Raw genomic sequence first — 16,465 nt, 5'->3', positions numbered from 1 at the left:
TGATAATCAGCCATAATAATAACTTCCAATGCTTTGTTTCAAAGAACTCGAAAATCAGATAGGAATTTAATGGATTGTGCTATATTCCAGAATAGCAAGACTAACTTAAAAGGTTCCTAGCTTCGGAGATAGACAATATAATTTTGTCACATATGACAAATTCCTACTATGTTATGCTGTTTGATTCTACACGCTGGTTACACCATGATGAGATATCAAGGGTTGATAACGTAAGTGTTACATTTTATCAGAGTGCCTCCCAGAAAAGCCTAGCTGGAAAGTAAACAACCCAGAACAACTTACTTTAGAACCCTTAGTAGAAATCAACAGTATATTTTCAAATTCCTTTTGAAAAGAACCAATAGAAAATAATCATATAGACAATGCAGTCACCTTTACTAGTTGTTAAATCATATCGACTATGACAGTAATAGAAACCTGTTTAATAAGAAAATACTGCCTTACCATTTTTAAAGTTTATAACTCTTGTTGTTGATTTTTATTACCAAAGTTATGAGATTTGTGTAGGATTCAACCCATTCTTTTACTGTTTATTCAAGTAACCAATTCCCATGAATACTTGTTTAAAATCATGAATTGTACTGACAATAAAACAGAGAGTCAAGTTGGTTGAAGACCACATTCAAGAATATATCAAATAAAATTAGAATTATTGGTATTATGGTAGCTGTGATTTCTAGTGACAGCTTATAAACTGCATCTACAATGAGGTAGAAAGCAAGAAAACAACTGTGCAGGAAAACCTCCAGTATCTGTAGCACTAGTAAACAACATTCAGATATTCTTGCAAAATAAACTTCTTGTTAATCTTTATAACCTCAGATTGCATAATCATCCAAATTGAACTTTGCTATCAAAATTTATCAGCTCTTATCATCTTGACACCCTGATGACTATCAACCCAGGACTAGAAAAACATTTTGTGGATAAAAGTTGGAGTACTTCACACAATTTTAAAGTCTAAAAACCTTAATAAACATTATATTTTTGATAAGATTTGTTTCTTATCTGCTACAATGCATGCCATACAAGGTAGAACCAGGACAAGAACTGTAATCTATAAAAGTTCAGTATTACTTCTTACAGTATCACACCAAGTCTAAATTTCAGAAATGTTCTCTATACATGTCAAACTCCCAATAGTATTGGTAGGATGCTGTCCTCAGCCTTTAACTGAAGGAGGACTGAATAATATAAAGAGGTTTAAAGCTCACTGGCAAAGATTTAACAAATGTTCATTAAAACCTCTAGTCACAACCTGTAAAGACCAATTTAACCAAACATCAAAGACAGTATTCTTAAAACAGAACTTTAATTAAAACATAATAAAATTGAAAAATAAGTTCTAAAACAGAAACTTGTCCAAAAGCAGTCCATCAAAAGTTATTTGAATAAACAAAAAGCATTGCTTCATTAGTTACTTCCATGGAACTATGCATAAGTTAATTTGGTTATCTTTCTTTTTTTAATGTTCAGTTAATTTTTTTGTTTATTAATGACATCATTTTCCTTGTATGACACATTGTATATTTCATTATTATAATCATTAAATCTTCTGTGATTTTTATAAATTACTTAATGAGAGTGAATTAGTTTATTATTACTTATGCCTGGAGATGTATATTACCATCATTAACAAGGAGGAACATCCCTATAACAAGATTGTTAGGCAATGTAGGTTTACAGAACACAATATTTTGGAGTAAGGAACCAATATAAAGGACATTTGAATGTTCTCTATGCAAGCATAAAAATCGATATAGCAGAGTTTTAAGATAGCAACAAATTCCAAACCACACCTCAAGCCAATTCATTGCAATATCTTCCCCCACAAAGGCTATAATTCCAAAGAAACAAAAAATAACTCAATGACCTAAAACAATGAAGTTTAGCAAAATCTTCTGTTACTAATGACAAGACAACAAAGGTTTGAAAATAAAGAATATTCAAAAATAAAACCACATGCTACAGTTACACCTTGAAAATAACAGCTATTAGAGGGAGCACTGACAGAAAAAAAAATTGGAGTAAAGAAAATCTTACTCAGTATTATACTTTTCATGTCACCCAATGCAGTTCTAATGGATTTCCAAGATCTCTGATTTGCTTAAACATGATCTTGGAAATCATTAGCTTTTTTCATGAAGAACGTGATGTTTGGCAGTAGTGTATAATCACAACCATCAGACTGAGCACTGTCAGTGACAGAAAAAATAGTTCTTATGGAGCACAAGATCTATTTTGGATATTTACACAATGCCACAAAAGGGCTATTATACTAGTTATCCATAACTGTGAAATGATTATACCAAAAGGAAAGCAGCTGGCCAACAGAATCAACTATCAACTTTTGGATTATTGTAATAGAACAGTGGAATTTGACAATCACTCTTACAATGCAATGAAAAAGAGATCACCGTTCTCATCTGCTTGTACCATTCGTAACTGGAGATCAAAAGCATCAGCCATATTTGCCTTGCCTTTTATTAAGAAATTAATTTTAATAACTTATAATACACGAATAACCCCAAAGTACAGAGCAAGATTTTGTGGCACAGCAAATCAAGAACCATAAATATTCATCTCAGCTTCACAGCCATGTGTTAGTCATTAGGTCACACCTGGGAGCAGAAACATTATTTTTATAAACTAAAATTATCCTTCAGTAAATTTGGAAGAAATTGTCATTTTTACATTACTTTAAAAAAAACCAGCAATAAGTAAATTAAACCACAAAATAAAAATATGCAGTCAAAAACTTCGGAGTGATAGATGGTCATACCTTATACTTAACATCTTAAATTATGTTGTAATACACTATAAAGAAACTAAGCCAAGATAGACTAAATATAATAAATATTAAGAAAATCTATTTCATATTGACTTATTAAGCATTCTTTTGAGTTTTTCAACAATGTTAAAAAAACTTAAGTTTATAGTTGGAAAATAACTAATCATTATGGGATTTCTTTACAGATCATTGTGACCCTTGATAAACTAAAGGTTTGGCAATACTCTGTTTGAAAGACAAGCAAAATAATATCAAGAGTTAAGAAATTAAAAAAAAAATGTTGTTTAACAAAAATGTTTTGTATACCTTTAATATGATTAAACAAACTGAACTAAATTAACAAGGACCTTTTGTATTCAAGTGACATTTAAACCAGTAGAACAAGGAGGATTGAGCCTTTTGTTTTTTTCTTTTCACAATTTTAGTTTTTGATTTGTCACTTTTTTCTATATAGACAACTTATCAACATTTAGCATTTTGAAATGATGAACACCAATTAATAAACATAGTTTTATTTGAAGTTCTCCAGATCACTTATTTAAAAAAAAATATTTCAATTTCGAAGTAAACTTTTTGACTAGCAAAAGTACCATTATGATCAATTTTAATATTCTGAAAAAATTAAGATATCAGAATAGCTCTATATGAAATTTTTGAATCTTTATATAATTTTTTTATCATTACATACTGTAATAACTGTGTATTGCACAATGGAAATATTCATACAAAGAGGTTTATTCCTTGTAAGTACAATCTTTATTTTTAAAATCTCAACTACAGATTGTATAATCCTTTATATAAATCTATTATACTTTAAAGGTTATTTACATTTAAAAATAATTATAATATGATCAAGAAATACACATGAAAATGTTATTTAATAGCAGGTTCACAAATTTCAGAAACCAGTCAATAAATTTATAAAAGACAACAGACAAAACTTCATTTAGTGTAAAATAGGGTAACTTCTAAATGATGCTGTATCAGCCATTGGTGTGTTCATTTCTTGCCATTCATATATCCTCTGTTGTCTGAAATAATTAAAAATATAGTTTAAATTGAATGCTTTTTTTTTTGTGAAGTATTAACTTCTTTTTACATTGAAAATATAATCCATTATTGATGATTGTTGTACTTTATGAAACATCAATAAAATTATATTGTATATGGTATGGTTATAAATAAAATTACTTCTTAGAACGTTCATTTGTTCTTCTATAAACTGAAGCCTAAGAATCAAATAAAAAATGTTTTCTGCCTTGCCAGTAACAAATGGCTTTGATGGTTTATCATATTTCTTCTTCTTATAAAATGTAGCAGGTTTTACTGCAGTTTGCAATGTTTACAAATAAACGTTTTAAAACTCTACTCAAATATTATAGCTTCATATTTGTATTATGGAAATTAGTTTTTTGTTTTCTATAAAAGTTAGTATAAACTAAAAGTCATCCAAGGATGCTAAATGCCTAAAATAATACTGTCAAAAAGTTAGAAGCCATATCACCAATATATTCACCTCCTCCCTCCAATATAAAGAGAAAAACATATGTATTTAAACATATGGCTACAGAGACACAGCACACTATAAGAGACAAGTCTTATTTGTCAGGTTCTTAATTATTAAAGATAAATCATGTTGTTATTGATATAAAATAAAAAAAAACTAAAGAGAAATATTCTTAATCTTAAACTAATTAAGATTGCAAACATTACAGTTTTGGTATTTTTGAGCTATTGTTGCATACCAACTTTTCATACATATATATCCTTGTGAAATCAGATCACAGATAAGAATTGAGGAAGAGGGAAAGAAACGTGGCTTTCCATAAAATTCAAACCAAACATGAGAGCTATCTGTACTAGCCACAGTTAATTTAGCAGTGAAATACTACAGAAAAGGCAGCTAGTCACCACTACCCACTGCCAATGAAGTGTGATTAACTGTTAAATTACAATGCTCTTACAGTTGAAAGGGGAGAGCATGTTTGGTGGGAGGAGAATTCAAATTTGTGACCTTCAGATTAGGAGTCAAGCACCTTAACCATCTGAACATGCTGGGCTGGAGAAAGATCTGAGGTTAACATTTAGTTGCATATTCATATAGCAGTTTAGTGATTATAAAAGTTACTTTTTAGTCGTTGCTACAACACTGAAACCAACCTGATAATAATATCTTGAAATTGTTGGAAAATGTGTTAAAATATGAAATCCAATAGTTAAAAATAACTACAGTATACTTAAACTTTTATTAAGAAATGGAAATCAATGAAAAGTAAAATTAACATTTATGTATCACTAAATGTGCACATTTTTAAAGAATAATACATCAAAACTTCAAAAAACAACACTGTAAATATGTTTTGTAATTTTTGAGTTCTGCTGACAGCAAGCTTATAGTAAACACTTTTTTTTAATTAATAAGAAAATGTACCTATTAAATATAATAGTTTGATTAACTAGTTTAATATTACACATTAGATCTATTAGTCCATCATATTTTTACTTACTCAGCTGGGCTCAGAACTGATTCTGGAACCCTAAAATTTAAAAGAAAAAACAAATGTCAGACAGAAAATGTACACAGTAAATACGGTACTGACAATACTCCCAATATTTTCTAGCCTACTTGAAATAAAATCAGTATAAAAAATTTATTTTTCATTTTATTATCAATTGAAATATTCCAGTGCATTTGGAAAACAATGCAAGATGATAAAATTCTAAAAGGTATAGGTTATTTGTTATTTTTGGAGGTAATTAAACCAAAATGTTATACTATTGATGTAATCAATTAGTTTAAAAATGATTTTATAGAAAAATGGAAATAAAGACATGGTACAGGAAAAAATAATTCTTAGCTTAAATTCAGTTGTTGCTTTTTTCAATAAATCACTCTTTTCATTTAAATACAATCTAAAATTACGAATAAAAAACACAAAAAGTTTGTTTTTTTTTCTTCTTTTTATATAGGTCAACCACTAAAATTTCAAAATCTGATTTCATGAATCATTTGTTTTGGAATAAAGCCAGTAAAGCAACTATAAATCTGAGTTGTAAATATGCATTACTGGTGAGGCTGAAAAAAAAACCCTTTGCAAATTATATAGTAGGATTAGACACTATTTCAAGTATGAAAGTATGTCTTATATGTCTATTGACATTTCATAAAATAATAAACAGACAATAATATTTATATTATACTGAAATGAAAAGGGTGGTACGCATACATGAGTATGAATAACTGAACAAAATCATCAATTTAACATAAGTGCAATATGTTACTACAGAAAATTATATAAAAAAAGTGAATTTGCTCTGAATATAGTTTGTAAATGTTAAATTTTAAAACATAGTTTGAAGTGTCATGTATTACTACTTACATGCCAGCCAAGTTGTATGGTTGCAATTTCACATACTTAGTTTTCATATAATCCCATGCAGCCTTTATAAGATTCAAATTGTGACACCTCCTACAAAAACATTACTTCAATCTTTGCATACACAAGTCTTCACTAACCAAAACTGATTTCTACATGCTCATTAAGTATCATTTTTGTTCTTGAAGTCATGGGTAATGGCTGTGAATGTTCCATCATCATCTTTTTACTCTTTCAGGTAGCTTCACCACATTCATTGCATACTTAGAATTACTGTCTTGTTTGAAAATGAAGTCCTGTTATGACACATTCTTGATGAAATGACATGGTAGATAAGATTCTACTTACTCCTGTCAGCAGCAGTTAATACTTTTGTTTGACCTGTTGTTCGAGCATGTATGGTTCGCTCAGCATGATTAATTAGATGATGTATGTTGAATAAGCTATTGTCAAATGTTTTGAAATGTGGATTCTGTTGTGAAGTGCACCCTCCTCCAGTTTACTCATACAATTATTTAGCCTGAGGCCCATTGTTGTCTTTTGGTTTGGATATCTATAACAAAGCTCTGGTTTTTGAACAGCTGCATATCCACTGAGGCCACTTTGTGCTAATATTTATATTACTGTGCTAGAGGTAACATTCACACGTCCTTACATCCAGACCAATTGTTATATCTCTACTGGATTGTTGTTTATCATACAAAGAGTATGTTGCAAGGTACTTAACATTATATATGAAGAGTCTGGAAACTCTGAAAAAGGTACATGAAATTTCTGCCTCAATCTTTTGCAGAGAATAGCTTTCATAAGATAAAGTAGAAGGTGGGTATCATCCAAACACGTAAGGATTTGTGTAGCTACATAACCCATAAATAACTCCAGCCAGCACCCAATCCAAAGGATAACCAGCAAATAGTAAAAAGGAGGGTGCCTCAGCCAGAAAGGCAAATTGCAATGTATGATGGAGTGTTACATCTAACTCCTGGCCACATTTGGAATTGTATAGGTTCACAGCAGAAAGGGCACCAAACCATCAATCCCAGTAGAATGCATTATCCCACTCTCAAATGAGTGGTTTTGTGCACACTCAGGAGTACAACAGGCCTCCAAGGTCCATCATTCCAGCAGTAAGTGACAAGGACTCCAACACTTCACTAAAAGAAGGAACAAAACAAATGTGTTGGAGAGTTCAGAGGACCACAGTACCAGAAACAGTAGTGACTGTGACACTCTATTTTGAAAAGGTAATCAGTTATCAAGGTCCAATCACCACTAAGAAAGAAGCAACACCAAACACTAAGTCCAAATAAGAGAAACTAAAACGATGATAATCAAAACCATCATCATTCACAGTATGTGGGGTTCAAGGCAAATGGCTCCTCCAAACACAAATGTTCCACAAAATGACTTACATTGAATTCCAATATCCAAAGAAAAAACACTAAATAAATGACCAAAAAGCTAGTCTGTACAAGAAAAGCACAGGTGCAAGGTAAGAAATGTGAGACAAGGACAGAGAATAAAACTTCTCAACAACTGAAAACTATGAAAGGACAATCATTAATTTATTATGTTTGTTGCATGAGATTAGTCAACTTCCAATAGACCAGAACCATCACTTCTTAGGCCAAGAATCGTTGTTCCAACCTGTTAGACATGGTTGGTAAGTTTGCTGCAGCAGTCGTAGTGAAGACCATTTGAAAACTGCAAGTACATAATTCACAAAATTGAAGATAAATAACCCATAAAAGAGAATGAAAATGGTAAGGCAGAAGAAAAGTAAGGTAGAAAAATTATGAAAGTAAAAACTTGTGGGTAAATGAATCAAACCATGAGTGAAAACACTTCTATTTGATACTACCTAGATGGCACTAGTTAATATAAGGTGAATAAGCAGAAATTATTGGGAGTATCAAAGCTTATGGGAAGCAAAAATGTACACCAATAGAGGGAAATACAGGTCAAGAAAGGTTTTTACAAGAGGTAAGTATCATATCAGAAAAAAATTTCTTATAATAACGTGCTCAATAATTCAAAAGTTTAATCATTTGTTTACTAATGGCTGCTGAAAAACAAATATTTTAAAATAAAAGTGGAGATGAAATCAAATTGATTTGAACCAGCTGACTATCAAATTTATTTTATGCTACTCTACAAAAAGACAAACCTCTTAAAATACTTAAAAGTGCTATTTATAGTAAAAGCCAGAAATATATATTTACAAGCAAAAAGAAACTTACGAGTAAAACTCAAACTTTTCTAACAGTCTACTAATCACAATTTCACTAACTTGATTATTCAACTGACCAAGAAATCAAACTCTCAATCACAGATACTAATTTAAATGATAGATATCTACCACCTACCCAATATCAAAAAATGAAAAGAACCATCAAGAAAGCAAAAACAGAATTCACAACCAAGTGAAAAGCTATTTCAAATAATGCAACTTTGAGAGATTACTTTTTATTTATCTATTCTAAGAAGAATATTGAATATTTCCATCTGCTCTACTTATTCAGGGATTTATTTCTGCCTTTTACATTTTGTCTTATTGTATTATTTTAATGAATATCATTGTTATTTTGTCTCTATTTATTTTGTTGTATTACAAGCTGTTTGATACTTTTGCCACCTAAACTTGAATTGTATATGTAAAACTATGACATCTTTAACTAAAAGACCTGAAGATATGTTGACAAAAAGTAAAATTATCTAAATATTTAATTGATAATTATATTAATAAGAAGTACAGATAGAGAAGCACTCTATCAACAGAGACCAAATAAACACAGATATTATAGTTTTTTTTATTAGCTATTTTAGTTTCAGAACATTTACTGAAACAATAACAAATTATTTCCATAAATAATGAGATTTCTTACCCTTGCACTGGTACAGAAATCTGGTTATCTGGAATAATAAAACAACTAATTACACAAAAGTGCAATACTAATATTTTAAAATAAACAATTTAACAGCTCAGTGAACTTGATCTGAATTATGTAGCATTAGAAGTTAAATATGTACAAAAGATTAAAAATTCTACATTGGGTTTTAGGTTTACATGAAGGAAAAAATATTAAAAAGATATTGTGAACATTAAATTGGTAAAATAACTTATTATGACACAACAGAATATTTAATAAATGAAGAAGTTGGTTGAAAACTATATTATTTTACAAATTACACTTATATCAATACTTTTTAACTTCTGCTGTGAAGATGAAAGTTATTAACTTACTTTAGTTTCAAAAATGAGAATAATTTAATAAAAGAAAGTATATGTAACAAAATATTCCAACTTAGGCCAATGAAGATTTAGTTACTTACAATATTGAGCCTTCCGCACAATCTTCTTATACCTAAAATAAAATGTACAATGTTTAACAAAAAGATACCAATAACTATTATGCAGTATTTTCTAATTATTCTTGAAAACCATTTTAACTTACAATATTATTCTTCACTATGTTTTTGATGAGCATTATTTAATATATATTTTACTACTAAACTTTATTAATTATTTATAGAAAAGGGAACCAAACTGTTTTCTACCTTGCATACATACAACACACCAATACAGCAACTAGAAAAGCCACAACACAGATGAGAGAGGCAATGATGAGGACAAAAACTTCACTCCAAGTCATCTTGTATGGACCCTTGCCTGGAAGACAATGCTACAACAATAAAAACATTGTTAGTACAATTATTTAAAACTAACTATCTGAGTAATTACAATAAAACTAATTGAGGCAGTATTCTTCATTAAAAAGTAAAAAAATGAAAGAGTGAAAAACAAGCCATATAAAAAATCAAACTATTAGTGTTTTATAAAAGATAAATATTCCATGCATTTTAACATGTATGTATTCACTCTTGAGATGGTTTCATCTTACTTTATTTTTTTACTACTTCATTCATTGTCTTCTGCTTAACTTTTTTAATTTACAAATTTCCATTATTAAGCATAGTTGTTGTAATGTCTTTCATCACTGTATTTTAACACAAGCATTTGTATGTTAATATCAACCTTTCTATCTTTTCTATGCATACCAGTTGTCAATTTTCTTTGTAATGGTTTTACAGTGTTGTTTTTATGTATTATATTTTTATCAACTTTATTTTGGCTTTCAGGCATGGTTGTCTCTATAACTGGTACATATTTATTCGTAGCTGTAACATAATTTTTTTTTTCTTTTGAATGGTATCAAGTTTAATTTCATTCAACAAAGATGTCAAGCCAGAATAAACAGTCAATCTTGACTAAGAAAGCAAATTATACAATAGCATATTATACAGCACTGGTATCTCTTTTTTTGTTATGGATATTAACTTTGGAGTTGCAACATATAAAATTTTATTGTATATTTGAACCAAATTTTATCTTCTCTCACAATATACATTTATTCTGAATGACAGTTGAATGCAGTTTTTTGTGTTATTTACAATTTCTTTAAGAGAGCAAATAAATTGTTACAAGTTTACTTTTCTTTTTGAAACCCAAGTTTGGAAAATTATTTTAACAAAAACCTTTTTAAACATTTTACTTTGTGTCAAATAAGTGGTAAACATTTGAGATTTTAACATGTAGCCAAATATTAATTACAGTACTATCAAACAGAACTCACTGTAGTACAAGTAAAAAAAAACGTTAAAAAAAAGTAAATTTAAGGATGTCTAATATCAATGTTTCAAAACAAAGAAAACAAATTAATAGGAATGGCAATTGCATTATCCTACACAACAGTGCAGACAAAAATAAGATAAACTCAGTTGTGATTAAATAGTTATATATGTTAATTCTTGCCTATGTTATTATGTAGACATGAATTCACACATTCCATATTTACTTCCTTTTTTGTAAAACTTTTTTATTTACTTGTTTGCTTGTGTTGTTTCTTTTAATGCTGTATTTCAATAGGCATAGAATGGTTGAATTTATAACCAAGTTCTAAATGTAATTAGGTTCCAACTATAATATTTATTGTTTATTTATTATTGGCCAATAATTTCTATTTCAATTTGTACTTTTAAAAGAAACACAAAAAGCCTGTAGGAAAGCTAGCTTAAAGGGGTAAAGTAATATCATTTACACTAGAATTATGTTTGTTTTTTTAAATTATTACTAATTAATACTTATAAAAGTGATTATACTATTTGAAACTTAGTCACCTCAGTGAAATTGGTCTACACCATTATTTTGGTTTTGAGTGATGTAGTAAAAACGAATAAAAAAAAACAAAAACGAAATTCAAACTTCTTGTTCTGATATTTACAGACAGAACTTTTAACTCAGTCATTACATAGATATTGTTATAAAAAGACAAACTATGTGGTACTGTGAAGTTCTGGTAATGTTACGAGGATACATTTAAAATACCATTTCAACAAACAAACCGAACCATCAACACATAGGCAGTGCTACTGATGACCTGATTACACAACATCTGAAACTGAACAGCACAGTGTTTCTCACAAAACATTTAACATAACATCTCTAACTCAACAATTGTTTAAAACAAGTTACCACTCAACTCTTATTGCTTCTCTTTAAAAGAATAAAAACTTTAGAAATACCCAAATTCATGCAAAATGTTGAACTACACTTTGAAAAAGAATAAGGTACTATCCTAATATAACAGTGTGAGAACAAATTCATTGAAATTACTAACATTATCAAAGGAACTACATACACAATACATCAAAACCTATATGATTTAAAACAGAAAAAATGACAAGTATGATGGACATGAGTATTTAGAGAACAATGAAATAAAAAATAAATGTCAACATTCCTGCATCCCAACATTTCAACCAGCCTAATTACTATGTCTATGACACCAGTCTCTCAAGAATGAAAATTTAGTTTAAATCTAAGTAGAAAGAGAGATGAAAGAAAGCTTTAAGATTCATAATCTGAATATCAATCACTCCTATGGCATTAACTTGTATTTTGGAATTGTAATCTTCTACTATCTTTACGTGAACATTCAGTGGTAGAAATATTAAAAAAATAAAATTAATTTATTGGTCACAAGTACCTATAATTGAAACAATGAGGATATCTTTGTTCACTTTTAACAATAACCTTTGTAATATGCCTTCTGTGGTTTATAAGTGTCATGATGTAAACTTAACATTATTTACAATGTTTGGATTATTTTATAGACTGTTTAGGTTTCCAGTCAAAATGATATAAAAATAATGAAAATTATTTTGTACAATGTATAATTATCTTATGTTTATACTAAAAGTAACCATTTCCTTTCAAACTTAAAATAAGACAGTAAAGCAAAGTATTTATCAATGTTACTCTTGTGAAGAGTGAAAACTTGTAGAAAAACATTCAATGAAATTGTGTGTCCCTTGCTTAACAGAAATTCAACAAATAAGACCATGTTGTTGTCTTAAAACCAGGCTGTTTCAAAAGTAACAAAGTGTAAAGAAAACAAGCTATGTATCACTATGTATAAGCTTTTATAAAGTAAAATATATGTTAAGTTTTTTCAGGCAAGATGTCACCGTAACCAAGATTTCTTGTGAAAATACTGATTATATTCAATTGTACTTATGCTCCCTCATTATTTCACCAAAATGTTTTTTTGAAAAGGAAAAAAAATATTAAAGTTTTAGAATTGCAAAGACTACAAAAGAATTGGTTCACCTCCACTGCTGTAATACTGTAGTTTTTATACAAGGCTTCAATGCTTGAAGTTTTTCTGTCAAGGATTCTGAGTACTTTTTCTGGGTCAAGTATAGCATTATCTTCCAGCAGCTGGAAACACGAACTGGTGCTGTATATATAACAAATACACAACAACGTTTCTGTACAAAAGGTTATTTAGTACAAAGAATTTCCAATAAATAATCAATAAAATCACAATACAAACATATAGACATGAAGAAAACATATAGATGTGTTAAAATTTCTGAACATAAGACAATTTAACCTTTTTAAAAATGCTAACGATACACATGAAATATATACAATACAATCATCTTCATTTTCAGTACACAATATTACTAGAGATATATTAAGCAAACTGAAAAAAAAAGCTATATAAAATAGAATAGTATTTCATATATAAAACTGTTAATTTCTTATCAAAGAGATGATTTTACAGAAAAAATATGTCAAGCAGTCACAAAAATGACTGAATACAAATTCTTTAAACAAATTACTTTCCAAATACTAGCTTTATTTACAATTTAACATATTGATACCAATATAATGAGTATCAGAGACTACCACTTCTATATGCCAGGAACAATACATTCCAATTTAAGTGCAGTACATAAAAGTACAAACTATTTCTCAAATTATCTCTCAATACCTCAAATAATTTAAAGTTGTCTTTTTCACATCTTAACATGTATTTTACCAAATAGTAAAATAATCAATGTCTAACTTTTGTAATCATCTGCATTACGAGAAGCATTTACCTGATACACTGTGAGACAAGATTACTTATCAGAATATATGTTCTTCTTAATAGCATCTTCTATGATAGTACTACAATCAGAAACAAAAGTAAAACAGACAATCCTATAAATAAATTCAATTCCAGACATCCACACACTCTACAATTTCTGGAATTCAGTGATGTCGAGAAAACCCACTTGTAGAGAAATATATATGTAAAAATGTCTCGTTTGGGTTCAGAAAATTTTTTACCTAGAGTGAACAACATTTTGACCTGACAATGACTGATGAAGGTCGAAACGCTGTTCACTCCTCCACGTAAAAAAATTTTCTGAATCCAAACGAGCTGTTTTTACATATATAAATCTCTGGAATTTTTCTATACATTTGTTACTGTTTTTTTGTTAATCTTAAGATTTACAGTTTAAAATATTTAAAATTACTATTAATAAAAATACTAAGTTTTTAAAAATTCCTAACCTCTCAAAGTCCAGACTTCCATCTCCTCTGCTGTGAAACTGTGTGTCATATACATTGAGACTAACAGGTTGTGCCAGAGCTACTCGTAGATCTCTACAAATAAAAAAAACTCAACTTCAAAACCGTTACTGAATAAGACTTGTAACTAAGTATCAAATGCTACAGTGAAATTAGCTTATGCTTTTTAATAACATTAATTCAATCTTCACTATATTACTAGTGAGCTAATTCTATGACTCATCATACTATGAAGCAACTATTTGCAGTCTTAATTTAGCTGATACAAAACATATCATAAAAGCAAGACGTTCCAGTCAGTTTCATAATGTTTAATAAAATAAAGCAAACACAAAAGAAAGTAACAATTTTATGCCACATTAAAGAAAAACATTTTACAGCACTTATAGTTTATGATACATGACAAAAAACTAATTCAGACAACATGCACTACTTTAAAGCCTCAGCTTCAATATTTTTACAAAATTACTTGAAATTTTGGATTCATCATTATGGACTTTAAAAAACCCAAAAAACCTGTATATCCACAAGGGACCTTAATTTGGAATACTTTTATATTCTGATCTACATACTCAATTTTTATTCTGTCATATTGTTTTAATTTTATTTAAGCTAAAAAAAAACACCAAAGGAATCACTCAACTTGTGATTTCATGATATAACGACTTATTTACCATAATGTATGTTGTAGTTTCTGTAGTTATTTATCCATCTGGCAAGTTGCTTTAACAAATGATAAAGAAACACAAGATGAAAGTTCAAAATAAGAAATGAAACTTCAACATAACTATATTTATATTCAAATTCAAATATAAGAAAATAAAACGTTTTTAATTCTTAGAACTGAAGAGGCAGTTAGAACAAAACTAAACTTTATAATGACCAATTGTATTGTCATTATAAAATTTAACATAAATTGAACGTGTTAATGGTACATAAAAATAACACTAGAAAAAATTACTGTACATAATTTTATTAATTTTTTGCAGTGAAGAGAATTACTTTTAAAAAAGCATAATATATATAACTTTTTTATTATTCACAGTTTTTTTGTTGAATTTTGCAAAAAGTTAAATGAAGGCTTTCTGTACTAGCAGTCACTAACTTTGAAAGGAGATTAGAAGGAAGATAGCTAATCAACCCCAACCAACATTGACTCTTGGTCTGCTCTTGTCAGACTGAATAGTGAGATTTGACTGTTAATCTTCAAAGTACAAAGTATGTTTGTTGTTTTCTTAAAAACATTAAGGTATGAACCAAAGAATGTGAAATCTTCAGTTTGACATGCTAACTACTGTAATAATCATTAAAGAATTTATCAGCAATATTAGTGTTTACTTATTTATTACTTACTTCTGCAGGCTGGGTATTATATTTTGAACTTCATTTGGTCGTTTGTAGAAAACAAACTTGAGGAGATCTCTGTCATGTAAAACATAAATCTGAAATAAAAAACACGATGAAGTTATTAATTCTTTAACAAAACAGCACTAATGTATTGTAAATGATACTAAAAGGTTTTAGTTACATATGTAAAAGATTTATAATAAAAGTATTATTATGCTGGGTAGAAATAGAAAATGTGATGATGTGTAGATGTGACTCATGTGAAAATAACTGCTTCTGAAACTGTTTGAGATAGCTACACAATATTTATATTAGTTATGGAAATATTAAAAATTTATATGATAAGAAAAACAATATATTTACCTTAATTTCAGCATAGGCAACATTTTTGCTCCCAGGTGAGCTACGAGCTTCTACTATTATCACAAAGTATCCACTGACATACTGGCCAAAAGCTTGCCTACTGCTCAGGACACCAGATCTTGGGTCCATATCAAAAATTTCACTTGTTCTTATTTTCTCTTGTGTGGAAGGCTAAGTTTATATTATAAATATAACCAAGCAGAAATAAATATCACTTGACCAAAAAATAAAAAAAAAACTAAATAGGATTAAGTGGAAACTCAAGATCTTACACATGCAAAGAAATATTAATTTAAAAAAAACAAATGCAGAAAGAAAACAAAGGTATGCTACAAACAAAACATTTGACAAGTAAATCATTTTTATTATATAGAATTTATAAGTTAATTTCAGCTTAATGTTTTTCCTTTTACTAACTTTTCCACAATTAGATTTATCTGATCAATTAATATGCAGTTAAATTCTGGGCAAACATGAAATACACATAATATAGAATCACTTGACATAGTAACAAAATAACATTTATACACAAATAAACAGCACAAAAAAATTTACTTGTACAGAGATAAGTAAACAGCAGTTTTACAAGTACACATTTCTAGTTTCTTATTTTAAAATTCATTTTATCAGAGATTCATT

General features: G+C 28.7%; 1 protein-coding gene across 2 annotated transcripts in view; it reads right to left on the bottom strand.

Annotated features, from left to right (window-relative positions):
• Nucleotides 1-3,545: 3,545 nt before the first annotated feature.
• The window catches only part of Cad74A (cadherin 74A), a 98,243-nt gene continuing 85,323 nt past the window's right edge, over nucleotides 3,546-16,465 (bottom strand). For both annotated transcript variants that reach the window (XM_076512038.1, XM_076512039.1), the window contains 9 exons: nucleotides 15,827-15,997; nucleotides 15,470-15,558; nucleotides 14,099-14,191; nucleotides 12,860-12,989; nucleotides 9,748-9,872; nucleotides 9,523-9,554; nucleotides 9,075-9,102; nucleotides 5,320-5,349; nucleotides 3,546-3,843 (listed from right to left, as the gene is read on the bottom strand). In XM_076512038.1, the coding sequence (XP_076368153.1) occupies nucleotides 3,759-3,843; nucleotides 5,320-5,349; nucleotides 9,075-9,102; nucleotides 9,523-9,554; nucleotides 9,748-9,872; nucleotides 12,860-12,989; nucleotides 14,099-14,191; nucleotides 15,470-15,558; nucleotides 15,827-15,997 (783 nt within the window). In that variant the 3' untranslated portion in view covers nucleotides 3,546-3,758. The remainder of the gene's footprint in view (nucleotides 3,844-5,319; nucleotides 5,350-9,074; nucleotides 9,103-9,522; nucleotides 9,555-9,747; nucleotides 9,873-12,859; nucleotides 12,990-14,098; nucleotides 14,192-15,469; nucleotides 15,559-15,826; nucleotides 15,998-16,465) is intronic.

Source organism: Tachypleus tridentatus, chromosome 7, assembly GCF_004210375.1.
Source record: "Tachypleus tridentatus isolate NWPU-2018 chromosome 7, ASM421037v1, whole genome shotgun sequence".
Taxonomy (NCBI): domain Eukaryota; kingdom Metazoa; phylum Arthropoda; class Merostomata; order Xiphosura; family Limulidae; genus Tachypleus; species Tachypleus tridentatus.
This window is presented reverse-complemented; position numbering and strand designations above follow the sequence as displayed.